This window comes from Canis lupus, chromosome 3 (genome assembly GCF_048164855.1).
Source record: "Canis lupus baileyi chromosome 3, mCanLup2.hap1, whole genome shotgun sequence".
Taxonomy (NCBI): domain Eukaryota; kingdom Metazoa; phylum Chordata; class Mammalia; order Carnivora; family Canidae; genus Canis; species Canis lupus.
In genome coordinates, this window is record NC_132840.1 from 15049059 (window position 1) to 15076654 (window position 27596).

A 27596-nucleotide genomic window follows, 5' to 3' on the forward strand; every position below is an offset into this window, starting at 1 on the left:
TTGTTTTTTTGATACTAGCCATTCTGATGGGTGTGAGATAATTTCTCATGGTGGTTTTAATCTGCACTTTCCCAATGATTAGTGATATTGAGCATCTTTTCATGTCTGTTTGCCATCGGTATGTCTTCTTTGGAGAAATGTCTATTTTACTCCTCTATTTTGTAATCAGAATATTTGTATTTTGTGGGCACCTCGCTCAGTGGTTGAGCGTCTGCCTTTGGCTCGGGTCATGGTCCTGGGGTCCTGGGATTGAGTCCTGCATCAGGCTCCCTGCGGGGAGCCTGTCTCTCTCTCTCTGCCTATGTCACTGCCCCCCTCTCTGTGTCTTTCATGAATAAATAACAAATTTTTTAAAAGAATATTTGTATTTTTTATATTGAGTTGTGTGAGTTTTTAATATATTTTGGACATCAGGCTCTTATCAATTATATCATTTACAAATATCCTCTCCCATTCATTGGATTGCCTTTTTGTTTTGTTGATGGTTTCCTTCACTGTGCAAAAAAATTTTTTTAGAAAGCCTGAGATTTAGTGATTTTTATTGAAGCTGAGAAACATGAAACAAACATTAAAAATCCTAAAATTCCATGCAAAAGCTTTCTAATTTGGCATAGGTCGTTTGTTAATTTTTGCTTCTGTTGCCTTTGACTGAGGAGACAGATCCAAAAAAATACTACTAAGACTAGCGTCAAATTACTTAATGCCAGTGCTCTCTTCTAGGAGTTTTATGGTTTCTGGCCTGATATTTAAGCCTTTAATCCATTTTGAGTTTATTTTTGTGAATGGTGTAAGATATTGGTCCGTTTTCATTCTTTGGCATATAGCCATTCAGTTTTCCCAACACTATTTGTTGGAGAGACTTTTCCCCCATTGTATGTTCTTGCCTGCTTTGTCAAGGAATAATCGAATATATAAGTGTGGGTGTATTTATGGGTATTTTTTCCTTCTTGATGAAATTATAAATGAGATTGCTTTCTTAATTTCTTTTTCTGATACTTCACTGTAGGGTATAAAAATACAACATATTTATGCATATGAATTTTGTATTCTTCAATTTTCTGAATTCATCTATTCAAATAGTGTTTTGGTGGAGTCTTCAGGGTTTTCTATATATAGTATCACATCAGTCGCAAATAGTGACAGTTTTACTTCTTTTCCAATTTGGATGCATTTTATTTCTTTCTTCTGTCTGATTGCTAGGGCTAGGATTTCTAATACAGTGTTGAATAAAAGTCGTGAGAGTGGACGTCCTTGTCTTCTCTCTGATCTTATCGGAAAAGCTTTCAGCTTTTACCATTGAGTGATGTTAGCTGTGGCCTTTGTTGTGTTGAGATATGTAATCTCTATACTCACTTTGTTGAGAGTTTTTTTTTTTTATCATAAGTGGATGTTGAATTTTATTAAATGCTTTTTCTATATCTTTTGAGATGATCATATGATTTTTGCCTCTTTTGTTGTTAATATGGTATATCATGTTGATTGATTTGTGGATATTGAAACATTCTTGTATCTCTGGAATAAATCTCACTTGGTCAGTATATGATTATTTTTATTGTTGAATTTGGTTTGCTAATATTTTGAGAAGTTTGCAACTATGTTCATCAAGAATATTGATCTTTAATGTTATTTTTTTGTGGTGTCTTTGGGTTTTGGCCCCATAGAATGAGTTTGTAAGTGTGCTTTTCAATTCTTTGGGCTAGTTTGAGAGGGATAGGCATTAACTTATCTTTAAATGTTTGGTAGAATTCACCTGTGAAGCTAACTGATCTTGGACTTTTGTTTGTTGAGAGGTTTTAAATTGCCAATTCAGTTTTATTACTAGTAAGTGGTATGTTCAGATTTTATTCCTTTCTGATTCAATCTTGGAAAATTGTGTTTCTATTAATTTACCCATTTCTTCTAGGGTGTCCTAATATGTTGGCATATAATTATTTTTCATAGTCGCTTGTGATCCTTTGTATTTCTGTGCTATCAGTTATAACTTTCATTTCTGATTTGATTTTCTTGAGCCTTCTTTTTTTCTTGAGGAACCTGGCTAAAGGTATATCCATTTTATATTTTCAAAGAAACAGTTCTTAGTTTCATTGATCTATTTTTTTTCAGGATTTTAAAAAAATTTTATTTATTTTTGAGAGAGAGAGGGAGAGCACTGAGGGAGAGGGAGCAGACTCCCCTGCTCTGTAGGGAGTCCCATATGGGACTTGATCCCCAGGACCCTGAGATTATGACCTTAGCCTAAGGCAGATGCTTAACCAACTGAACCACCAAGGCACCCCCTAATGGTTTAGTCTTTATTTATTTCCACTTGGATCTTTATTATTTCCTCCCTTATACTAACTTGGGGTTTTATTTGTTCTTCTTTTTCTATTTCCTTTAGGTTAGAGTGTTTGAAATTTTTCTTGTTCCTGAGGTAGACCTGTATCATTATATATTTCCCTCTTAGAACTGCTTTTGCTGCAGCTCATAGGTTATGGACTGTTGTGTTTCCTTTTTTATTTATCTGGAGGTATTTTTTGATTTCCTATTTGACTCTTTTCTACCCATTTGTTGTTTAGTAGCATGTTGTTTAGTTTCCATGTGTTTGTGTTTTTTTTTCCAGTTTTCTTATAATTGATTTGTAGTTTTATATCATTGTGGTTGGAAAAGATGCTTGGTATGATTTTAATCTTCTTAAATTTATTGAGACTTGTTTTGTGGCTTAACATATGATCTATCCTGGAGAATGTTCCATGTGTACTTGAAAAACAATGTATATTCTTCTGTTTTTGACAGAGCGCTCTGTATATATCTATTAAGTCCATCTGGTCTAATATGTCATTTTAGGCCAAGACCTTATTGATTTTTCTTATCCACTGATAAGTTGTGTGTTAAAGTCCCCTACTAATAATATATGGTCAATTTCTCCCTTCATTTATGTTAATTTTTGCTTTATGTATTTGAGTGCTCCATGTTGGATGTATCAATATTTACAAGTGTTATATCCTCTTATTGGATTGATTCCTTTATCATGACATAATTCCCTTGTTTCTTGTTATAGTTTTAGTTTTAAAGTCTGTTTCATCTAATAAAAGTATTGCTACCCCAGTTTTCATTTCCATTTGCGTAGAATATCTTTTTCCATTTCTTCACTTTGTCTGTATGTGTCTTTGGATCCAAAATTAGTTTCTTGTAGGCAGTACATGGGTGTTATCCATTCAACCACCCTATGTCTTTTGGTTTGAGCATTGGGTCCATTTAAATTGAAAATAATTATTGAAAAATATGTATTTATTGCCATTTCATTGATTTTTGTTTGTTTTGGTAGTTCTTCTCTGCCTCTTTCTTCTCTTGCTCTCTTCCATTGTGATTTGGTCATCTTCCTTAGTGTTTTTACTCCTTTCCCTCTATTTTTTGAATGCCTATTTTAGGTATTTGGTTTCTGGTTACCTTGAGGTTCATGTATAAACTCCTACATATATAATATCCTGTTTTAAGTTGATGGTTACTAAAGTTCAAATGCACTCTCAAAGCAATACATTTTTGCACACTCCCTATATTTTGTGTTTTTGTCTTCATATTTTACATCTTCTTATTTTGTGTATTCTTTGACTATTGTAGGTCTAAATGATTTTACTACTTTAGTCTTTTAGCCTTCATACTAGCTATATAGGTAGTTGATCCACTGCATTTATCATATGCTTACTTTACCATAAGTGAGATTTTTTTCTTTCTTAATTATTTCTAGTTATTGCCATTTATTTTCAGTTTAAAGAAGTTCCTTTAACAGTTCTTGTTAGGCCAGTTTGGTGGTGATGAACTCCTTTAACATTTGCTTGTCTGGGAAATTCCTTATCTCTTCAATTCTGAGTGATGACCTTGCTGGTCAAATATTATTGGTTGTAAGTTTTTTTTTTCTCCCTTTCAGCACTCAGAATATATCGTGGTACTCCCCTCTGGCTTGTAAATTTTCTGCTGAACAACCAGCTAATAGTCTTATAAGGGTTCCCTTGTATGGATCTAGTGTTTTCCTCCTGCTGCTTTTAAGATTCTCTATCTTTAACTGTTGACACTTTGGTTATAATGTGTCTCATTGTGAGTCTCTTTGAGTCCTCTTATTTGGAGACTCTCTGGTTCCTGGTCTTGGATGTCTGTTTCCTTTGCCAGGTTAAGGAAATTTTCAGCCATTATTTCTTTTTTTTTTTTTTAATTTTTTTTTAAATTTTTATTTATTTATGATAGTCATCAGAGAGAGAGAGAGAGGCAGAGACACAGGCAGAGGGAGAAGCAGGCTCCATGCACCGGGAGCCCGACGTGGGATTCGATCCCGGGTCTCCAGGATCGCGCCCTGGGCCAAAGGCAGGCGCCAAACCGCTGCGCCACCCAGGGATCCCAATTTCTTCAAATAAGTTTTCTGTCCCTTTCTCTCTGCTCATTCTGGAACCCCAATAATGCAAATATTCGCTTGCTTGATGTTGTCCAGAGCTCCTTAAACTATATCCCCATAAAAATTTCTCTTTATTGGGGCACCTGGGTGGCTCAGTGGTTGAGCATCTGCCTTTGGCTCAGGTCATGATCCTGGGTCCTGGGATCAAGTCCCACATCATGCTCCCTGTGGGGAACCTACTTCTCTCTCTGCCTGTGTCTCTGCCTCTCTCTCTGTGTCTCTCATGAATAAATAAATAAAAGCTTTTTAAAAATTCTCTTTCATTTTGCTCTTCTGATTGGCTGATATACAGTACCTTGTCCTCAGGGTCACCAATCCATTCTTCTTCATCATCTAATTTGCTGTTCATTCTATGTATTTTTCATGTCAGTTACAGTATTCTGCAGCTCTGATTGGTTGTTTTATACATTTTCCACCTCTGTGTTGAAGTTCTTGCTGTGTTCATCTATTCTTAAATTCAGTGAGCATCTTTATGACCATGACTTTGAACTCTTTATTTGGTAGATTGCTTATCTCCATTTCATGTAGTTCTTTTTCTGAGGTTCTGTCTTGTTCTTTCATTTGGAACATATTCCTCTGTCTCCTCATTTTGTCTAGTCTGTGTTTTCTCTATGTATTGGGTAGATCAGTTATGTCTCCCAGTCTTGAAGGAGTGGCTTTATCTAGAAGGTGTCCTGTGGGGCCCAGTAGCACAGTCTCCCTTGTCACTTGAGCCAAGTGTCCCCTGTGTGTGCTCATGTATCCTTCTATGGTGGTTGGCCCATGATTGATGCAGACTCCCTGGTGTGTGGGAGACGTGGCTATCTATGAGGCCTGGACTTGACTGAACAAGGTTGGCTCCTGGGGTGGAGGCTGCATGGTGGGGGAACATCAATGCTTGCTGAGGCTGCTCACTATGTGTGGCAGTGCAGGGGGACTGTTTGGGAGGGGCTTGGGGGTAGGTGAGGTTGCCTGCTGTGTATGGCATCATGGGAGCTGCCTGGGAGTGGCGCTATCCAGAGCAGGCCAGTTGGGTGGGGCAAGTACTGCTTTTGCAGTAGAAGTATCAGGAAAGTGTAAGAAATGGGCCCAGCTAGTAGAAGGGGAATGAACAAAAACTAGTGCCCACGATCACTTCTACCCCTGGTGAGCATTCCAATGGATCCCTCTGGCACATGCCCTCCAATTAGCCAGTTGTGCTCCTTCATGTGTAACCCAGGTGCTTTTCAAACTGATGCCTCTGCACTTGAACTAGGCAGGAGTAAGATGGTGGAGATGCTCTTGGAGAGAGAGCAGTGTGCCCTCTGGCTCTCCCTGACGTGAGCCCTGCTGGTTTTCAAAGCAGACATAATGGTGGCTCAACTTCCCTTTGCAGGTTCCCTGGGCTTGGGAGCCAGATGTGAGGCTCAGATTCCTTGTTCCTTACGGAGGGGCTCTGCAGTTGGGATATCCCTCCTGCTTGTGGGTTGCTGTGCCAGGGGCGTGTGCACTGACTATAGCGGGTCTCTGCCCTCCCTGCCTGTCTTTATATCTATGATCTGTTCGGCTGGTCTTCAGTTTGTTCTAAGAGACAGTTGTTCTATGTGTATAGTTTTGGTGTGTCTGTAAGAGGTGAGCTCAGGATCTTCCTAGTTCACCGTCTTGAGCCCACATTGCATACTTTTTAATTTAAACAGCTTTATTGAGATGTAAATTACATGCCATAAAATCTTCCCATGTTAAGTGTCCAGTGGTTTTTAGTATATCTATAGAGTTTGTGACCTTTGATTTCGCTCTTTTGAAAAAATTATTTATTTATTTATTCATGAAGACATGGGGCGGGGGGCAGGCTCCATGCCGGGAGCCCGACGTGGGACTCGATCCCCGGTCTCCAGGATCACGCCCTGGGCTGAAGGTGGTGCTAAACCGCTGAGCCACCAGGGCTGCCCAATATCGCTCTTAATTCCAGGCTCAAAGCAAAGCAATAGCTCGGTTCCTTGGGATACCAGACAATTGGAAAGGGAAGGGGTCAGAGGTTTTTAATAATTGGTACTTTCATGAGATCACCTTTGCCCTACATAGAGGAAATATGACAAAATTTGTTATGCTTCTTATGGTACCAGAGTATGTATTTCTTTTGAGGGCAGGGAATTTTAAGGTAGTAGCATAGATGGCACATGAAATCAGCAATGTTACTAGGTTTCTATTTGAAACTTACTACTCATTAAGATTGTCCTTAAATGTAATAAAAATGTTTGCCTGTCAAGTAAGAAAAATCAGTAAATATTTTATAATACAGTGAAAATATACTTGCATGAAAATTGTTACAACTGGCCTTATATCTAGACTTACCAGTGACTCATTATGTAATTTTAGGAAAGGCCTTCAAATATTTCTCTGTCTACATCTGTGATGGAGAGAGAGCGAAATAACAAAATCCTCTTCAATTTCTTAATTTCTATACAATGACTTGTAAGTGGGCCATTCTGCTTAATGCTGTAATTTTGTGACTTTACTAATTTTGAAGGGGAAAAGAAGTCTGCAGTCTGCATGATAGTGATTTGCAGATATGTGATCTCATCATATCCTATGTGACAGTAATACAAGCCTAAAAAACACATGATCAAATATATACTAGGGTGAATGTGACAGTGAGGAATTAAAAGGAAACCTCAGGACTATATGACCTTGGTCCATTGCTTGACTGGATGTGCATCCCATATTTTCATAACCTATTTTTTTTTAAAAGATTTTATTTATTTATTCATGATAGTCACAGAGAGAGAGAGAGGCAGAGACACAGGCAGAGGGAGAAGCATATTTTCAAATACCAATCCCCTTGGATCAGGAACAAGATCTGTTTCTGTGTTTGGACTTCACAGTGCAGTTGGTGCTCAATAAATGCTGGCTGCAAAGAACGAATGTATTTTGGTTAGCAAGAATGCAAAAAAAAAGTTAGTGTAGCAGAGCTCAAAAAAGGGTGAGCGTTACTCTGTCAGAGAGACTTTTAGCATGAAAGTAAATGCTAACCTCTAAGAAAATGTGAATTGTTTGCTCCCTTGGCAGACCTATCTGCAAGTAATAAAGGCCCTAGACAATGTGGGCATCCTCACAAAGGGGAGAAAATTGCTGAGTACAATAACAATTATGCCTTTATTGGTTTAGGACCATGCAGATACATAAATAGACAGACATGTTCACGTTAAGTATGTGGGGCCAATGTATTAAAAAAAAAAACAACCTGTAAATTAAGGAAATGAGCCACTGAATGAGAAAAATCAGAGTCCCAGAACAGCGCAATTGTAGGGAACATGACATTACCTTGTTTATACTTTAGTGCGGCCAAAAACATCATTCTAGCTGCTCTTCCCTATCTTTTCAAAGGCTTTGTTTCTTTTTCTTCTGTCATACAAAAGCTGAAGTTACAATTCTCATTGACTCGAGTCAGCCAATGCATTTCTGGCAATTTGTAAGCAAGTGACAGTTGGCCTGATTCATACGAGTGATTAATTCACCTCTTGGCACCCAGTGTCCTGGCAGGAAATAGGATGGAAGCCTTCATTCTGCCTTGACTCTGGATCTCAGGAACACAACTGTTTCTTTCAAGCGCTGGGGTGTCTCCACGCACACACAAGGACCTGGAGTAATTTGCCAAAAGCCACTTTCCAATGGGGATTTCATTGGCTTCTCTATTGTGTGTCCTTAAAAAGAACAAAACAAAGAAACAAAAAACAATACAGTGTACTAGTTCTTGCATGTGGGTGCTTGCCTGAGAGAAATGGCCAACTTCCCTCCATCCGGCTCTTCTACTGCCTGCCCATCCAACCCTGCTGTCGACTACCGACCTGTTTGGAAATAAGAAATCGAGACAAAGATGGCCAGGGAACTGGTCCTTGACTGTGAGTCTTTTTCTTGACCCACTATTTACAGCCCTGAGGGTCTCCCGGTGAAATCCACACAGAGGATGACAACAGGATGGCAAAGCCCCCTTCATTACTGGCCAGGTTTAGCTCAGACCCCTGCGGAGCTGTAGCAGAGGGCATGGTGCCAAGGGAACTCCTTTGCCTACACAAGGAAGACCGACTCGAGGTGCTTTCCTTTATCTATCCTAGACAAGTGATTCCAAAATGAGTTTTTCCTCAGAGAAACTTGCATGCCTTTTAAAATATAAATTCCCAGGCCCTACTCCCAGAATTAATTAATTGTTTCTGGAATGGGGCCCAGGAATATATAAAATATCCCTAAGTGATAGTTAGTGCAGCTAATTATTTAGAAACTGTTGTCCTGAGACTTACTCTAGATCCAACCTGGCTCTCAAAAAGGATGGGGCAGGGGAGAAAGAACCTTCTTTCCAAGGAAGGGGAGATATTCAGCCTCATGGTACATGACATGGGGCTGCCGAAACAGAGGAGCACACTAAGGAACAGTAGAGCTGGCTTGGCCTTCTGACAAGGAGGGGGGCGGGGGGCTGCTGGTCCTTCCTGTGCTCCAGCCACATAAAAGGAAAGAAAGGAGAGGGAGTCAGCGGGAGAGACATGTCTGGGCCTCGCCTCCAGCAGGAAGAGCCGCTGGCCCTGGTTCACCTTCAAAGACCATCTCTCAAGGGCTCTGTTAACTTTATACAGTGAAAGTGCCCCTCTGTACTGCACACTTGGTTTAGAAAGTCCATTAGCTGTCAGATGGAAGGTTGAGGAGTACCAAGTGTTCATCCCGTCTTTTCTAACGTGTGGGATGGGCATAGGGTGCAGCGCTAGGTAGCGTCAGGTGATGGCCTAACCTCTATGGGGCAGAGGCAGCCTGAATGGGGAGGCCAAGGCGATGCAGGGAAGAGGGGAAGAGGGGGTGGGAATAAACAGGAGTATTGGGGAGACATGGCCTAAGGGTTTCATTTTCCTAGCCATTAGTGCCTCTTTCTCATCCAAGTTAGGATGCTAGGAAAAATCTCTGAACCTCTTCGTTCATTAAATAATTAACAATTATATAACTTGCTTGTTATTAAATGACCTGATTATGAACTCAACTATGTCCCTTACTAAAAATAGCTTAGGAAAACAACTGTACCCAGCACGTATGTCTTCATAACATTCAAATAGGATGGTGGTGGTGTGCAGGGGTAAGGCAATTAGGCATGAGTTTACAGAAGCAAAGGAGGATACGTTCTGGATATGGCTCCTGCTGGCTTCTCTATACAGAGCAATTGGAACCAAAGTCACTTACATCATTATTCTCAATGTCTATCCAGAAAGGTACATTTAAATAGATCCCATTTTCCTTTCTATGCACAAATGTAACTTAGGATTAAAGATAAAACTCATCTTACAGAAAATTCCTTCTTTATCTTAAACTTAGTGATGTGAAACTGAATATTCCTGAGGAGCTCTGAACAGCTCCCCTATTCTCGCTGAGGAAATTCTTTTTATAGATAGGAATTTTGTAAACCAATTAGTGACTATTTTAACTAAAATGAACTGAAATGTTTATATTATTTATGGAGCTCACTTTTATGGCTACCTTGGATGAAATATGTGATATCTCTGGATCCCAGAGTCCTCATCTACAAAGGGGAAAAAGTAGTATCTTTCTAACTAGAGTCTTGTGAGGATTAAAAGAGGTAACATATACAAAGAGCTTGGCACACTCCCTGGCACCCATTAAACAATAAATATGTGGTTGCTTTCATTAATATTTTATCACCAAAAGTCACAAGGATATCTTCTCTTTTCTATTTTATGTGCCATCTATTGTTTTTCATTCTTAACCAGTTTTGTTTGCCAAATAGCAATAATTCATATAAAAATCTTAAATATATTTTAAAGATTTGCATGCATAAATGATACACATATACACACATACATTCACATATGTATGACATATTCATATTTATAGATAGATAGATATCACATAGAGAAGAATATTATATACTCAGGTCAACTGGACTGACTTTGCCCAGACTTTTTATTCTCCATTGGTCTGATGATTACAAATTTGGAAAACCTGAAATAATTGCTTTTTAATTTGTTTTTCCTTCCTCCTTCTCTATTTTTTGCAAGAGGATTTCACCAGAATGCTGTTCAAATGGAAAAAAATAAAGGAGAAAACCAACTACACTTAGGGTAGATTTATCTAACCTGGATGATTTCCATAAATGTTGACAAAGCATTACAGCAGGAAAAAATACTCTGTATCTCCATAAGATGCTAAATATGTCTTCCATTTCACCCCCAACTTTTGGTGGTTTCTAATTTTCTTAGACACAAGCAAGAAAAATCAATGAGTGCTTTATCTTCCCGATTTCTCATTGAGCAATTACTGAGTTTCCCAATCAGTATTTATACAGTTAAATGATCTTGGAAGTAGCTGACTTCTCGTTTATTCAAGAACTTAACAAATTTCAAAGGTAAGGAAACAGAACACTTTATTATAAAACTTATAAAATAATTAAATATTACACATATATTTCGACTTTTCTCTATAACCCATTGTTTTTTATTCAACAGTTTTCCTCAGAATTAATACCACTTACTCAGAGAAGCAAGTGAGAACACATAAGAATAGGCTATTAATAAATTAATTTTTCCATAAAATAATAAAATGATCATTATATAAAGAAACAAATAACTTGCAATTTTTCAGAGGGCAAGGGTGGTGTTATGGAACTGTGTGTTTCTGATGATAAAGTGGCCACAACCCTAGGCCAAGCCAAGTGGATTGAGAGACTATGCTAATCATTTTTTTTCTCTGAGATTCAAGAACGCATGATTTTAATTAGAACGGGAACAAAGGATGCTCTAAATTTAACAAACCACTGTCTAGTTGGTTGTGCTGAGCTGGCAAATCCCTGTTTGAATTGAGACTTTATAAAGCAGTAAAACTGGGTTACATTCATCAAAGAAATTGAGGAATAGAGTAGAATTATATAAATATGCCCTTTTTAACCACATCTCAAAAACTTACAGAAGGACTCAGCCTTGTAAGTTACTTTGGTTTTGGCAAAATAGTGTGGTATTTTCCAATTGAGAACAATTTTAAGCTCATTAGTGCCTATCAACAGCTGGCTTCTGGTGACTAAAAACATCATCTGAAAGATTATAAAATATTCTTATTCACTGAAGGATCTTGGCTTATTATGATTTATTAATGTTAACATAGCAAGAAGACAGATGGGGTTTTCTATTGCCACTCTTTTTTCTTGTTAACTAAATCTCAGGGAAAATTTAAACATGACAGTTGGTAGAAAAAAAACAAGTGGTCTTTAATTTTCCAAGCAGCTCTGATATTATGTAGGGAGCCTTATAAATGACGGTCTACTCTCCTTCAAAACACTGCTGTTTTGCTCTTTAGCTCCTCCTAGATTTTTACCAGAAATTAAAATCTCCCCAGTTCTGATTCCCAAAGAGCAGACTAGAGGCTTCCGTGTACTTGTTCCACTAGCACCAAAAGTTATGAGGTTGATATACTGCATAGGACATCAACATTTGCCTTTTATGTGAGTTTGTGGGCTTTTTGTTTTGTTTTTTTGAGTGTGAACTTCAATTAAATGGAGATCTTAAATAGTCCATGTTGCCCTGTTTTCAGAATATTCCTTGGAATACTTTTCAAGTTGTAAATTTTAGTCTTGGAGACTCTCTAAGCAGAATATCCTCTAAACAAAATTATAAAAACAACACACGCACACGAGATAAACGTAACATGAAGCTTGCTAGTCCAGCAGCAAGCACAGTTATGAGCACCATTTGGCTTCCTGTGTGACTCCGAGCTTGGGCTGTCCACAGTGCCAATCAAACTGTGAGCTCCAGGTAACAGTTAGGCAATGTGTTCCATCCAGACTTGATTGCTCCAAGCCTCAGTCTTTGACCTGAAGTCTTCAAGGACCTTTGCAAAACGGAGGTCTTGCCGTGGAACCCTCTGAAGTTCAAAGGGAGCAATCTCTCCCAGCATTGACCAGATTCTCACTTTGTCAGAATTAAAATGTGACGTAGCTCAGTGTGATCCATCACTTCTTTCGTGTAACAGTGCAAATCAAAGTTCTTTTGTCCTTTCTTTTGCAAGTCAGATTTGTCCTCGCTTCCCACGTTCAAGTGCTTCGGAGTACCATGTGCTTTGGGGAAGTGAATGGGGAGCCTGTCTGTTCTTGAGAGTCAGCTCCACAGATGCTGCAGCAGCAAACAGGTGGCCTGCAGTGACCAGCCTTCGATGTGAAACGTGGCCGGTCTCTCCAGAGGCGAGAGGTAAGATCTTGGCCCTCAGGTGTCAGGGAGGGCATGGAGATCAGCTCTTCCTCGTGCATGACTTGCAGCACTGTTGACCGTAAAATTTGTGGTTGCAGACGCCGTGCTGAGGAACTAGGTGACACCAGCTGAAGAAATCCACACAGGATGGATCCTCTGCAATGAGAAAAAGTATTTAACCCCTTAGGAGAAACCTTAGCCTTTTTCTTAAGGTGAGAGCCTACAGGTCAAAGACCTTGGATCTGCCAGCCTCATGCCTCTGAGTGGTTCTGCTCATTATACACTAGGACTTCGCTGGGAGGGTGGGGGAAGCAGTATTAAGACATCAGAAGGGACTAAATGTTGACAGGAGGGGGAAAGTGGATGTTAAAAATGTTCTATCCAGCCAGAGATTCATGTCTGACCCCAGTAGCCTGGAGCTACCATTCTGCATCCCTAGCACAGCACGTGAGGAATCCCCTGGGGATGTTGTTAAGCCACTGCTTCTGATTCAGAGGGTGTGGGGTGAGAGCTAAGGGGCTCTATATCTAATAAGCACCCAGGGCATGCTGCTGCTACTTGGTCCACAGACCTTACTTTGGGGAACAAGAGGCCTAATGTATCAGGAGTCATCACACCTGGGTTTGAGGCCCAGCTGCAGTACTCCACATCAATTTAAATCTCATAGCCAGTCTGCAACTAAGTGAATTTAAGTCAACACCGGTCCTAACTTCTTTTATTAACAGATGTGATTATGGACCGTGGAAGCAGGACATTGTACATCAGGGATTTTCACCCAGAAGGCCCTCCCTAGATACAGAATGCGTGTGAAGCTGTATGTAAGATTTTCTTTATATAAACCTCCGTGCACATTGGGTCTTAGCTGTTTTACTGGATACTCAAAGAATTTTCACTTCAGAAGTGCTTATGGAAAAAAAAAGAGTGCTTATGGCCTACCTTGTACATAAATAAATGTCCTCATTCACGGTTGGAAGGGTTTTCCCCTTCATCTACGCAAGGCTTAGAAGTCACTTTACCTTCACCTTGCCCAACACCCCCTACTATTCATAGGCATCCACCTACATCCCTTCCAAAATGATCCTTCAAGTGCCCCTCTCAGTATTATACTATATGTTGGCAAATCAAACTCCAATAAAAAAATACAAAAAATAAAAAATTTTAAATGGGAAAAATGGAAACAAGAGCAATAAAATTATGATAAAGGTCACATTAAATAAAACATCAAAATAGGAAATAGGCAAAATTACATATAACAAAAGATGTGCTAAAAAACATGTTGGTAATGAAGATAAGAAAATTATGTCATAAGTAGGCAAACATTTCAAGTTACATAAAATCCTTTTGCATGAAAAAAAATTATCCTTAAGTAGCTCTGCTCTGTGCCCTTGGACATGGCTGCAAGGCTCTCGGCTCTCCGGTTTCTTTTCCTGCTGCTCCCGATCTGTCTCCTGCTCTCTCTGATTCAGAACTGCCTGTAGTTCTTTCCCCATGCCTTTGTCTTTCTGCTAAAATACACCTCTCCCATCTCATAGTAGTCCTGCTGATCCTCTCAAGATAAGACAGTTCATGTCATGTCTCAGCCCCAAACTCTTCCTTTGGCCCCTCCATCCACCTAGAATGAAAGGGTTAGTCCTTACAACGGCTGACGTGGCCCAAGGATCTGGTTCCCCCACTACTGCTTGACTCATCTTCTTCCTCTTGTCCCCTCCCCGACATGGGCCACCTGCCTGATGCCATAACGTGCCAGGCATCCTGATCCAGGCATCCAGATCCTTTCTTTTCCCTTTAGTTTCTACTCAAAGGCCACTGACAGTAGGGCCTTCCCAGACTCCCCCATACAAGCAATGTGCTCCCTGGCCTCCCAGAAAGCACTCCCTCCTCCCTACCTTGCTTTATTTTTCTACCCTGGGTCTATCAGCCCTCATCCTATTATGTGTTGCCTTATTGTCTGGCTCCTTTCTGGAACGTAAAATCCTTGAGAGCAGAGTTCGCCGACTATTTTCATTACTTTATTCCCAATGCTTAGCGCCTGTCACAGAGTAGCTGCTCAAGAAAATGTTTGTTAAAAAAAAATAGCTTTCCTCTAACTATCATGGCTGAAACAACCAATGTGAAACCCACAAAGTCTCAACTTGGGTATAATGGTGAAGGAAGAGAATTTTTCTTCTTTTCGGGAAGTCCTGGATATGGCGTCTAGAGAATTTTCTGACAGGCTGGTAAAGATATAAGAGAAAAAAGGAGGAAAATAGGCTTTTTGTTCTGAGCATCTAGAAGAGGGAATACTGACCTGGACCATCACAGGGATTAGGGGTGGGGCCCCAGGAGAAGGGTGTGGGATCTGTATTCAATTATTTTTAATATATACTTGTACAGTATCTTCTATCCCAATCAACTAGCACATAGCCTAGTCCACCAGAATGTACATCTGAGTCAGTTTCTATTTAAATCATAGAGATTATCCTATTGAGGCAGTGGAAATACTGCATCAGGATAAAAACAGACCATTAAAATGATGGTCCTAACTGCACTGTTGTATCAACACCTCAGAGTTAAATCTGAAGTCCTTACAATGGCTGACCAGGCCTCCAGGACCAACTTCAGCTAATCACCTAACGCCTGCCTACTTTATACATCCTCCTCCAGGTGTCTGGCTGTTCCTTGATCATATTCACACATTCCCACCTCAGGGCCTTTGCATGTGCTGTTCCAACTGGCAGGAACACTCTCCTTCTACATATGCACATAGCTTGTGTTCCTTTAGGCGACCTAAAGGTGACCCTAAAGGAAGGTGAGCTATGTGTGTATCTAGAAGGATGTTGCCAGGCACCTGGGTGGCTGAGAGGTTGAGCATCTGCCTTTGGCTCAGGTCATGATCCCAGGGTCCTGGGATCGAGTTCCGTGTCAAGCTCCCTGCATGGAGCCTGCTTCTCCACTTCTGTCTCTGTGTTTCCCTCATGAATAAACAAATAAAATCTTTAAAAAAAGAAGAGGATGTTGCCTTGTTCTTTTATCCCTAGAAGAATGGTAGGGATATGTGGCAGGTGCTCTGTGACCTGGCTTTGAATGAAAATAGAGAACCTCACAGTACTTTACAAACAATCTTGCACTTCACACATGTTGAACACCTATGCTGTGACAGGCGTGGTGCTGGATGAACAAAATAACACCAATGGCCTCCCTCCCCATCTTGGATCTAACACGTGTCTTGGCTCTCCCCCCACCACGTACTCCCGCCCAGCAGCTTTCATGATTGGCCACTGTCCGTTAGCCTGTCTCAAAGTACCTAGGGGGCATCCACTGATTCTTGGCATGTGTGGGTTTGTCCGGGGTCATCTGACTAACAAGGGGAAAGGGAAGTCACCAATAGGGAAAAAAGGAGGAAAGAATTTACAAGTTCATGACCACTTGCTCAGAATGTGGGTTTCTTCCCCCATAAACTTTGTGCTGAGAAAGGCTGCAGGTTTGTAGAATTCTAGTATCACCTTGGACGTGGCGTGGCTCGGAGAAGCTGCTACATTACTAGTTTTCTGGTCTCATGCAAACCTCAGATAGGGAAGGAGAGAGGACAGAGGGGGGCAAATTGATGCCCTGGGCCTGGAACCAAGGCTCTAAGATGTAGATAAACAAGGATAACGATTTAGAAATGTGAAGTGAGAGGACAAGGGAGAGTGACAGTCCTGAATCTGATTCACCATCAATTGGGAAGCACGGGCTAAGAAATTTAGTCTTGGAAAAGCTGTCATTGGAAGAAAGGAAATTCAGCAGGTACATGGTGGAACGTAATTTAGCACAAGGAAATCGGATTAGGGGAAAGAGACCTTTCCTGGTGTGTTTGTCAGGTGACTTTAAAGAAAGTTGGGCGAGTGGAAAGCAGTATAGTTCACGCAGATGATTCAGTTGCCCATTTTCTCAGCAGCACGCACTGCGCTTCGTTGGAAGGACGGTAGCCACGCACACACGGAAGCTGTTGTCTGGGCTAACTCACGGCTCAAGTTCCCCCGAGGACGACTCCCACTCCCCCCTGTGTTCCTACTCGTGAGCGTAATCTCTGGTGCACGGTGGTTACTTTTTCACTTGCTTATTCAATTAAAACGGTGTTAAAAAAAAATGGGACTTGCAAGATTACCATTTCCCCCTTTCCAAGTAAGAATTAATGGCTAAAGAGTCGTATCATAGAACTAAGTGTTCCCTGCCCATGTGTGTGTACAAGATCATTCTGAGCAGGAGCTGCCCTGGATTTGTGCCCTGTACACCTGTGGGGAGCCTCGTTCACACTGACCGCACTGGGAGAGGCCCCTAGACTTGTGCCAGGAATAAACTGCACAACCAGATAGGATGGGTGAGACTAGTAAAGTTGACTCGGGTGTGGGGCCCTTTACCTCGCTTTTCAGGAGCTGGGCAGAAGTTTGTGTTACAGGCTCGTAGCACTGGAGGTTTCTGACGGAGCAGACAGCTTGAGGAAGGCCGGCCCTGCTGAGCACAGCGGACCAGGCGAGTCTGGACACCCCCTCCACAGGTCACCGTGCACTGCAGAAGAGGGGAAGAGGGAGGAGTCAGCGACACCCAGCTGGAAGGTGTCCCTTCAGAGGTCAGCAGTGTCAGAGAAGCCTCTGTGACATGACCAGGGTGCCTGCTGATGAAGCAGGGGTTGGCCGGAGCCCGGCACGCAGGCCCATGGCCACAGTTAATACACGGGAGCCTTGTGATCTGGTTAGAAGGGGATCTTAGGCAGATGCATCTATCTCAGCCCAGAGAGTGTGTCTCCAGTTAAGTGGCTCGTAAAGGAGAGAGCTTCCAGAAATACAGAAGCTGCCATAGAATGCAGAACAAATCCTCACAGTATTTAAAGAATTCCAGATAATCTCTGCGGATCCAATAGGGGGGTGGTTCAGCATTAGGACAGTGAATGAATAATACTTCGTCCGAGGCAGTGTTGGAATCCTGCCCTCTTTGCCCAGCCAAACTCTGAGTTGGCACAGTGGGTGTGGTGTTTCCTAGATAGAAGTCAAGGGTTTCCCCGTTCAATTAAAATAAAATAAAAAATAGATGACTAACAAGGACTATAAACTTTATTTTTTCCAGACACATAATAGAAAGATATTTTATAACTAAGGAATAAAGTATCAGGAAAAAAGCCCTTTGCATTGATTATTTTTTGTTTTGCTTTTTAAAAAATTTACTACATATTTTCTTATTTTCAGATTTCTTATTTGCAGATATGGTTAAGTGTTCATTTTGAACAAGCATCATTATATGGACCGGTATTTGGGAAAAAATAAGTGGGAGCAGAAAGCATAGGAGTTGTGGATTTAGCGCCAAGTTCACGTATAGCCCTATGAGTTGGGCTCATCATCTAAATCAGGAGTTGGCAAACTTTTTCGATAAAGGTCAAGATAGTAAATATTGTCAGCTTTGTGGGCCATGTTGTCTTTGTTGCAACCATTCAAGTCCGCCTTTGAAGCACAGAAACAGCCGGGGACAGACGATATGTAAACAAAAGAGCACGGCTGTGGTTTTTTGTTTTTTGTTTTTTATGGCTGAGTTCTAATAAAACTTTATTTACAAAAAAAAAATAGGCAGAGATTGGGGGCACAGATTTGGCCTGTTGGCAATTGTGTGCTGACATCTGATCTAAATAATCTTAAAATAATCAATTTCCAAATCTCTTAAATAAGATAGTGATAAAAAATTTGAAAAAGCCCACAGCCATCTAAATAGTGCCTAGCATGATGTCCAGCTGATTAGAGATACACAATCGCACTAGTTTCCTTTCCTTTTCTCTGTAGTTTAGTTCTCAGATCTTCCCCAATACACACAGGCTCTCACACACACACACGCACACTATATATACACGTATGGATGAAGGTGAACTTACATAGACACAACTTTATAGACCTCCATTTGTGCTCACACATCCCCCCACCTAGCCCCTGTGTTTAATGATGGGGTGGGCGGCCCCTCTCAAGCCGGCGAGTCCTTGAAAGAGCTGGGACATCTGTTGGTTGGGAAGTGTGAGGACCACCACGCGGCCCCTCTCCCAGACTCTGCTTCACACACCAATCCCAGCCAATCAGAACCGAACTACCTCAAGCAAAATTTCATCCGAGTCTTCTGAGAAAAAGGGTCCCTCTAACATCTGATGATTTTTAAGAGCTGGTGTCCTTGCCTGAGTTGACCAACTCTGAGCTTTTCTTGCCTCCTCTACAAAACAGGGACAAAAATACGCCTGAACAGGCTGTTACAACAAATGTCCGCTGTTACATAATTCAGAAACATGCCATAAAAACCAAAGGAGTCAAGATTATGAGCAAGGTTTCCAGAATACAGAAGACTCTAGTGGGGATTTTAAAAACAGCAGCAACCGTGACCTTTCAGCACCATGTGACCAGCCTGGTATAAGTGCTTTGTATTATCTTCGGCGCTCATGAAAAAAATCCGCTCTTCAGGACATTATCGTCTTGATTTTCTAGCTGTGGAAGCCGAAGCTTACGGATTGTGGAACCGGCCCAGGGCCACACGGGGTGGAGCTGGCCAAGATCTCCAGTTGTTCGGCCTCCAGAACTAGAGCTTCTCCTCTTTACATTTGGACGGGGGTGGGGAGGGGGGGTGGGGGGCTAACAGCAGCCTTTGCTGGGCCTCCTTCTGGGGAACGCAGCCGAAATCTGCACAAGCTCACCTGCTGCCACGGCGACGAGTACCACGCAGCCGCCACGCTGAACCCAGGATGGGCAGGACAAGCCCCTCTCTGGCAGGGTTCTTCCAAGTCGAGGTTTGGCTTCTTAATATTGCGGCACCTTCGCTCGGGGAAAGTTAGCAGCTTTCCCTGGAAGGGCTTCTCGCTGCATTTCATCTCCCTCTTCCTCACGCCCAAGCCACAGGTCCTCGAACACTAGGAGCCAAGAGAGGAGGCATTAGGGGTGCAAGGCTCCGCGGTCAGGTGAGCTGAGCAGAGCATCGTCCACGTGGACTTCTAGGAATGGGATCGCAGCGGGTCAACCACGTGTGCTCGAGGATCCTGAAGATGCGGCAGCCGCGTCCCTCATGCCGCTGCAAAGGAACCCAAGCCTAGGGAATTCGGAGGCCCCAGGTGGGCGCCGTCCAGCAGCCCCAAGAGGCCCGTGTGGGCGCGACACGGCCCCTGGACAGTCGGGCAGGCGGGGGATGGGCGCAGGGCATCGTGCAGCCTCACGTGGCCGATCACCTGTGGCCTCTGGCTCTGAGGAGCTGCGCGTGCAACGGGCGAGCGGGGCACGGGGGGGCCACGTGGGAAGGAGCCACCAAGTCACAACTTGTCCCCTACCCTGCGTCTCACTGGGCGGAGCCACCACCCAAAGCTGTGTGACAGCAGGAAAAAGGGCAGGCTGGAGGCTGAGGAAGTATGTGAGAACTTAAGTACTTTAAATGGCATCGCGGGGTGAGATGGGGAATGGGTAAGGCCCCGCGGCCTCCTAACTGCCCTGTAACCGAGCGGAGCCTGGTGCCCAGAGGGGAGCGCTGAGCTCACGGCAGCTCCCCGCGTGGGGAGGAAGCGGGGCTGCGGGGCAAGTGGGCAGCTCCAGGTCGCACAGGAGGGAGGAAAGGCTGCAGGGAAAAGGGGGCGTCTCATTTGCAGGTGCATTTAGCCCTGCGGCTAGAACCCCAAGGGAATGGGGTGCGGGGCACGCACTGCTGGGTATGGGGCTTCTTGTTCAGACTGAACAAAGGACACCAGCGGCCACTACCAGGGGCTGCGGGGCTGGAGGCCCTGCCTCTGCTGGCCGCCTGGTCCCCTCCGGAGCGGACACCTTGCCATCAGGACCGGGTGCAGCCCCCAGGCCTCCTCTGCTCAGGGCTCCTGCGTCTATATGCATGCACTGCAGTTTCCCACGCCACAAAGCCCAGGGACATCTTCACGGGCCCTGTCCCCGCCCCCCCCCCCCCACCACCACCACCTAGGCCGGAACGAGGCATGGCCTCCTCGGGGGCTCAAGAAGATCTCCACTCCTGAAACACCCTCTTTCTTCCCAGCCACGGCCACCTCCCCGAAGCGCCCTGCCCGCCTCCAGGCTGCGCTCTCCGTGCTCAGTGCCAAGTGGCCCCCACCCCGGCCCTGAGGAGGCCTCAGCTTGCACCACGCCCTCCTGCCACTGCTCCCGTTGGCTTCTCTCTCTGCGCCCTCGTATGGCGCACACCTTCCTTCTGGAAGGATCTTCCCTCAATCCCCCCCTTGCCCAGTTCTTGCTCATCCTTCAGACTCACACTCCCTGGAACATCTCTCCTGGCAAAGACTCTTCCTGGTGGCAGGGCTGGGGGACCCCAAGGTCTCCCGTGGCATTACAGACTCCCCAGTGCAGCAGCATTCTGCGTGCCCCAGCCGCGGCGCATTCCATGCACGGGGTGGAGACCTGCACCTCCACTGCCCACGCACGGGCCCGCTCAGTGCGATGGAGGCTTCGGCAGGGTCCCATGAAGAGGCAGGAGGAAGAATGGACGAGTAGTAGGCACCTGCTCCATGTGTGGAGCAGGAAGGAGGTGTGAGCATCTGGGTGCTGGTGAGCGAGCGGAGCATTCCAAGACACGACCCAGCGGTACAGACTCTCACTCCTACCTCACTCCAGGAGGAGACAACCCACTGCAGCCGGTTATTCTTGGGGCATCGTCCTAGCACGCAGCCCTCCTGTGACTCTGGCCTTGGGATGCTGGAGCACAGGGCCTCGGGGACCTCCTCTGCCGTTGGGGAGCTTTTGCACAGGACGTCGCGCTTCCTCACCCCTCGCCCGCACGTCTTGGAACACTGGAGATGGGGGGAAAAGGTCATTTGCATGCTGGGAACAAATTAATGAGGTATTCACAAAAGTAACATTAAGCTTTAGAACCAAATGCCCAATATAATCCCTGGCAGCCAGCAGGAGAAATCTTTCCTCCCTCCAGAGGCCTTAAATGCAGGTTGGCATTCACCTTCACCAGCGAATGCCCGGGGCCGAGGCTTTCTCTGCGCAACAAGCATGATTTACTGGGAGAACGGTACGTGGCCTGCTCCCGGCCCTAACTGTGGCTCGCTCCCTGGCACAGGGCAAAATTGGTCTGGGCACTTGGCTAAGGAGGATTATCGTGCTCCTGACAGGAAGTAGAACAGAAATACATGTACACATGTAGCAGCAACGGATCATGGCGTTGATAGAAATGGGTTGAGGGGTCCAATTCTTCTCCCTACCCACCTGCTGCCTCTGGGGTGGGCTCTGTGCTAACTCTAGGGGAAGAAATAAGTAAGCATCGGCGGATGTCCGTGAATGGGCCTGTCCCTCCTGCACCAGCACATTCTTGTCCTTTCCAAGGACTCTGTGAGAAAGTGGGGAGTAATCTCCTCACTTTCAGATGAACAGTTAAAAACTTGTCAGGGTCACTTAGGAGGTGTTGGCTCCAGGTCTGGGTCTGCCCTCAAGGGACATGTCCCATCCCTGGCCCTGTTTTCTGATCAGAAGGGCCGTATGAAATGTGCCCCTTGGGCCTTGGCTCTTTGTCAATATGCGAACATCTGGACATGATTCCAAGCCTCTTCAGAGGATCAACATGACTCCTGGCTCTTCACGTCCTTAAGGAAGAGGGGTGACGAGGACGATAGTATCATACTCTGCAAACCACAGCAGCAGAGAACGTTTATTTAATGCCTTCCATGTGATGATGCACGTTCACCTATTATCACACAACCTTCTACCAAGCCTCTGAGATACTGCTCTTGTCCCGTTCTCCAGAAGGGTCATCTGAGACTCAGAGCTTAGAGAACTTGACCAGGATCAAACAGCTGTCACGTGGCAGCGACAGGCAGACAGATTTGTGGGGCATCAGATGGGGAGATGTACCATTAAGCAAATCATCATTCATTCACTTTCAAAATTGCAAAATGGTTGATCCTTACTCAATAGAATTCTTATGTTTTCATTGTTTTTTTTTTATTTTTTTTATTTAAGAATGATGAGACAACTTAAAATTGCATCCCAGAGGAAGGATTTCAGAGACATGGTCTCCAGAGAACAGATTACAGTAACAAATTTTGAGGGACTTTCAAATTCATCATGAAGATGTTCTCAAAAGGACACATTTGGTCTTAGTAAATACCAACCAACCAACCAATTAAGGGCATAAAACACTCTCTCAAAATATTTCCATTTGGGGCAAACTCTGAACGAAAGCTTTTCATGATGTCTCATTTGGAACTGCTTGGTCCTCCATTTCTTTTCTCCATGCCTACCCACACACATTTAGCTAAAACAGCCCTCTGAATTCTCCTCTTGTAAAAAAAATGTGCCTCCTTACTTGCAGAGAAAGAGACCAGACACGACACCATACCCTTATTTAGATGGACCTTCTGCTATAAATGAATATATTCCTTCATTTTGAAGCATACCGATACATGTCAAAGATACTCTTTCCCCCTGCTGTCACCTTAATCCCCTAACAGAGTTTTAACATTAAAAAAAAAAAAGATCCCATGATCCATAATTGAAACAAAAGCCTTAATCTGAACTCTGTTGCTACAACTCTGGATGTAGCAGTACATGGCTATATTTAATCAGAAATCAGTGCTCTGGGATAATGTTCCCTAAAGGAAAGCATAGTAGAAATGTGATCATGGGCTTCTCCCTGGCTTCCCAGTTCAGGTGATGGAACCCTGCATCTTTCTGATTATTCCATAAAATTTGCCTGACATCCAGGCTACCACAGAGCAGAATTTTCACCGTCAGCACATCTGGGACCAGATCAATCTTTGTTTCAGGTGGCTGTCCTGACACTGGAGGATGTTTATCTCTACCACCTGGATGCCCAAGACATCTTACCCCCAAGTTGGGACAGTCAAAAATGCCTCTAGACACTGCGCCTGAGAGGACCTTTGACAAACTCGGGCCCCGCTAAGCACCTCCGAGCTGTGAATGGCAGGTAGGTCTATGACTATTATGACTTTATAGATTTCTACCTTTCCCTGAGAATTTGTGATGATGGGAAACTTTATGCCTGACTCCCCCTCTGTATTTCTCGAACCCCCATGGCTCTTTCCCCTGAAGTAAGAGTTCAATACCCTTCCTACAGCACCACCTTTGTATTTGTGTTTTCCATTTGCTTTGGAGAATTCAGGAGCCATTCCATCTGCCAATCACTGACACTCAAATCCCTTCTAGCTGTGCTCACTGGTCTAGCCTCAATGGCCCTCATACTCCACTTTCTAGACTTCTAAGGAAGACTCTCAGCTATTGTGCAGGGGTTCCCAAAGTTCAGGTTGCATAAAAATCACACACACAAAAAAAACCTGTGAATTAAAATGCCTTGTCACATTAACTCCATGTGATTCCTGGGAAAGCATTAAATGGGTGAGTGCCTCGTGGGGAGCAAAGACATCACCCCTATTTTTGCCACCTTTGTCCAGAAGAAACAAGACTCATGATTCCTAAGTCTTGCCCAGTTACCTGAGACCACGGCCCAAGGCTCCATTCCGGAGGGCAGGCATGGCTGTTGCAGACTTGAACCTGAGTGGGTGTGCTCACTGGGCAGAGAGAATGCAACACTGCTTCCTCCTTCTGGAAGGGCTTCTTCTGGACACACTGGATCTTTCTGCTCTGCTGGCCCCCCGCACATGACCTGCTGCACACACTCCATTCGCCTGGCTTCCAGCTTGCAGTGAAAAACAAAATTACTTCCAGTGAAGCTGAGGCTTTGGAGCATCCCTTCCAAAGCAGTTACTGCCTAAGCGTTAACCACCCGATGGAAGCCGTCGGTCAATTTTAGAACCAATAAGATATATACCTACATATTCACAGTCTCACACACACACACATACACACACACATTTACACATATGCTAGACCAGTGGTCCTCAAAGTGTGGTCCCCAAGCTATTAGCACAGCATCACTTGAGAACCTGGTAAAATTCAAATTTGCAGGCCCCACCCAAAACCTGCATAATCAGAAACTCTGGGGATGCAGCCCAGCAACCTGTGTTTAATGTTTGTGTGAATCATATACTAAAGTTCAAGAATCACTAGCTACACCATAACCTCCAGAGATTGGTTTAATTGGTCTGGAAATAGAGATGAGCACAGACATTTACCTGCCCCAGGAAAATGCAGCCAGAATTGAGAGTAACTGATCTATATCTGTTCCTTCCACTTACAACCAAGAACACTGAGTCTAGTGAGAATAAATGATATTTCCAAGTTTAAAAAAAAAAAAAGAACCAAATCCTAGTAATTATTCTTCTCTGGGCTTTGAAGCTTATGCTAATGTGATAGGATTATATTTAAGGGAGTGATAGGGAGTCATATTTAATCACCACACAGTTCTGGGCAAAAACACATTCCTGTTCTCTGCTAGGGAAGAAACGTGTGCCATTTGGAAACCTGAGCAATTCATTCATTCAGCCAAATCTACTGGGATCTTCGCTTTGTGCCAGGGACTCTCCTAGGCATCAGGGTTGGAAAAATGAACAGGGCAATGTTCTTTCCATTAAGGAGTCTACACCACAGTGATGAGGTGGATATGTGAATAAGGACAATACTATGGGATAATTGCTGTAATAGATGTTAATACAAAGTACAGTAATGAGACAGAGGGAAGAGTGATCCAAGGGGGGCAGGGGAGTAGCGGGGAGGGATGCCTGCAGGAGACAGAGGCGCATTCACCTGTGGTCTTATAGGAATTATTTCTAAGGAGACAGTTCCCCCAACTATCCTGGTTACTCTTAAACTTTATGGATGGGTTAGAGACACAACCTCATGTTCTTTATTGAAAGATTGCCAGACCACATTTTTCATGGTGATCTGAGGCTTGGAGTGTATCTGAATGAAAGGTGATGCCGTGAAACCTACTAATCCTTCCCAACAACTACAGTTGATTAATTGATAATCTAGGATTGGAAGGCCTAGCATAAACAAGATCCCCCAGAGGCGACCTTCTGCATTTCAGTCATAGGAGCGATGTCTAAAACTGACCTTGGCTTACCAGAGAAAAGAGACTTATTATTATGAGATTATTAGTTTCAACATTTTCCTATAAAGATGGCATTTCTGTCTACCCAATTCAAGTTTTTCCTTCATGTGATAAATATGAGGAGTCCGTGAAAGTAGGGAAAGAGCACAACACAGGCAGACTTTTTGCATGCCAGACATGGTCCTGCCCCCATGGGCTCCAGGCTCACTCCCCATCTAACCTCAGTTCCTACTGACCCCACCTCCGAGCCCAGCTCCTATACTGTCCATTTTCTCCTCCTTGCTCTTTTACACATGACCTCTTCCTAGCACATCTTTCACTGCCTCTCAATTATTTACTTACACACCCGTCTCTTCCCTTTGATTGTAAGCTCACTGGTGGCAGGAATACAAGTTCTCCAGACCCCCACTGTCAGCCCAAGGCTGGCACCAAGTAGGTGCATATGACATGGCTGTTGTATGGGAAGGTAACTGTTAGATCACATGAACTCCTTTGTTCCTGTAACTCGAATAGTCTAAGACCTTATTTCCAATATATATCTGGGGAACAACAGTCCCTGAAGGTCCCATTATTCCAACAGAAAATACCAACATATAAATGATACGTGGAGAAGAAAGGAAAGAAAGGGAAGGAAGGGATCCTGCCTGTTTTACCACACCAACCCTGCAGTCACTATACGAGCCTGTTCTGCTTTCAAATCGCCAGTAATGGGCAGCCCAGGTGGTTCAGCAGTTTAGCTCTGCCTTCAGCCCACTGTGTGATCCTGGGGACCTGGGATCAAGTCCCACGTCAGGCTCCCTGCATGGAGCCTACATCTCCCTCTGCCTCTGTCTGTGCCTCTCTCTCTCTCTGTGTTTCTCATGAATAAATAAATAAAAATCTTTTAAAAATCACCAGTAAGTGGTTACTGCAGAGCATCATTTCTACACATGGTCATCATGGAAGTTCTAAAAGTCAGGTACAAGCTAGGCCCTCTCTCTTTTCATGGATGGACATATGAGTAGGGTCCCGTTCTTTGCTTAGCAGAAATAACCAACAATAGGAAGGAGGCTTAAAATCACAAAATATCAGCTTGCCATTCAAGCAGACTCACAGGTCCTACACACACACACACACACACACACACACACACGTTTGTAAAGAAGATATTACTCTAAAAGTGTCAATAACACTGTCTGGTAACCATATCTTAGAGCCACTGGATATTTTCTTAGAACCAGATAATTCTTAGCAAAACGGGAAAATCTATGGAAGCTCACCAAATTTTTGTCTACTCTTTGTGTTCAGGACACAGCTGGTTCCACATTCTTGGAGAAAAACTAGGTGGACAACTGGGCACACAGGATTGGTGAATAGCTGAAGCCCCAAACAATTATGATAAATGTACTATTATAAGGAAAAAATATATGTATGTGTATAAAAATATTGTGCAATATAATTGCATCACCACAAAGTAAATACTGCTTATTAAGATGGTCTGAAACATTAGCGAACACAACACTGCTTTAGAAGAAACTGTCAATTCTATATAAATACATTTGGCAGATGATAAATCACACAAAAGACTCCATTCGGCTGGGAAGATTACTTAAAATTAGTGTTCAAACAATAGTGTGGCTAAAATCTATCCCAAAACAAACCCACCCAGCTCCCCAAAGAGTGCCATCATCAGAAGTGGATTACCACTTGGCCTCTACCTCTTTTTATTTTGTGTCCTGCTACTGTGTAATTTGCATTTGGGGTTTCATTGAAGGTCTGCATAGTATTATGATTTTTAGATTCTTGGATGACTATATGAAAGTTAAGCACACAACCACACGTAAATTTAACTAATATAAGATTTTGTGTTATTTAAATATCTGTGTGATTTAGTTCAGAGGAGGTTCTATATAAGATTAAAAAAAGAGAGAGAGAGAGAGACACCTTTAAATCCTGTGGTTAGGTTTGGACAGCTGGCATCAAATGAAAGTCTAAAGCAAATCTGTGTTTTTCTAGTTATATATTTTCACCTCAATTGTCTTCTTTTCTCT

The 27596-nt window shown here is 43.3% G+C and overlaps 2 protein-coding genes and 1 long non-coding RNA gene across 7 annotated transcripts in view; 2 read left to right on the top strand and 1 right to left on the bottom strand.

The window, feature by feature from the left end:
• The window catches only part of SYCE1L (synaptonemal complex central element protein 1 like), a 73082-nt gene extending 59500 nt beyond the window's left edge, over nucleotides 1-13582 (top strand). For 4 of the 5 annotated variants that reach the window (XM_072819010.1, XM_072819015.1, XM_072819025.1 and 1 more), the window contains 2 exons: nucleotides 12435-12821; nucleotides 13335-13582. In XM_072819010.1, coding sequence (XP_072675111.1) covers nucleotides 12435-12686 — 252 coding nt within the window. In that variant the 3' untranslated portion in view covers nucleotides 12687-12821; nucleotides 13335-13582. The remainder of the gene's footprint in view (nucleotides 1-12434; nucleotides 12822-13334) is intronic. The other variant, XM_072819019.1, reaches the window with a different exon arrangement.
• ADAMTS18 (ADAM metallopeptidase with thrombospondin type 1 motif 18) overlaps nucleotides 10780-27596 on the bottom strand; it is a 74944-nt gene continuing 58127 nt past the window's right edge. Inside the window, exons 16-20 of the mRNA XM_072818942.1 lie at nucleotides 24048-24252; nucleotides 21197-21382; nucleotides 19286-19498; nucleotides 16989-17136; nucleotides 10780-12765 (exon numbers count right to left, since the gene is read on the bottom strand). Of these exons, the coding sequence (XP_072675043.1) occupies nucleotides 12650-12765; nucleotides 16989-17136; nucleotides 19286-19498; nucleotides 21197-21382; nucleotides 24048-24252 (868 nt within the window). The 3' untranslated portion in view covers nucleotides 10780-12649. The remainder of the gene's footprint in view (nucleotides 12766-16988; nucleotides 17137-19285; nucleotides 19499-21196; nucleotides 21383-24047; nucleotides 24253-27596) is intronic.
• LOC140629627 (uncharacterized) lies at nucleotides 21441-26459 on the top strand. The gene is made up of 3 exons (XR_012027457.1): nucleotides 21441-21612; nucleotides 23363-23523; nucleotides 26147-26459. It is a non-coding gene; the product is annotated as an uncharacterized lncRNA (long non-coding RNA).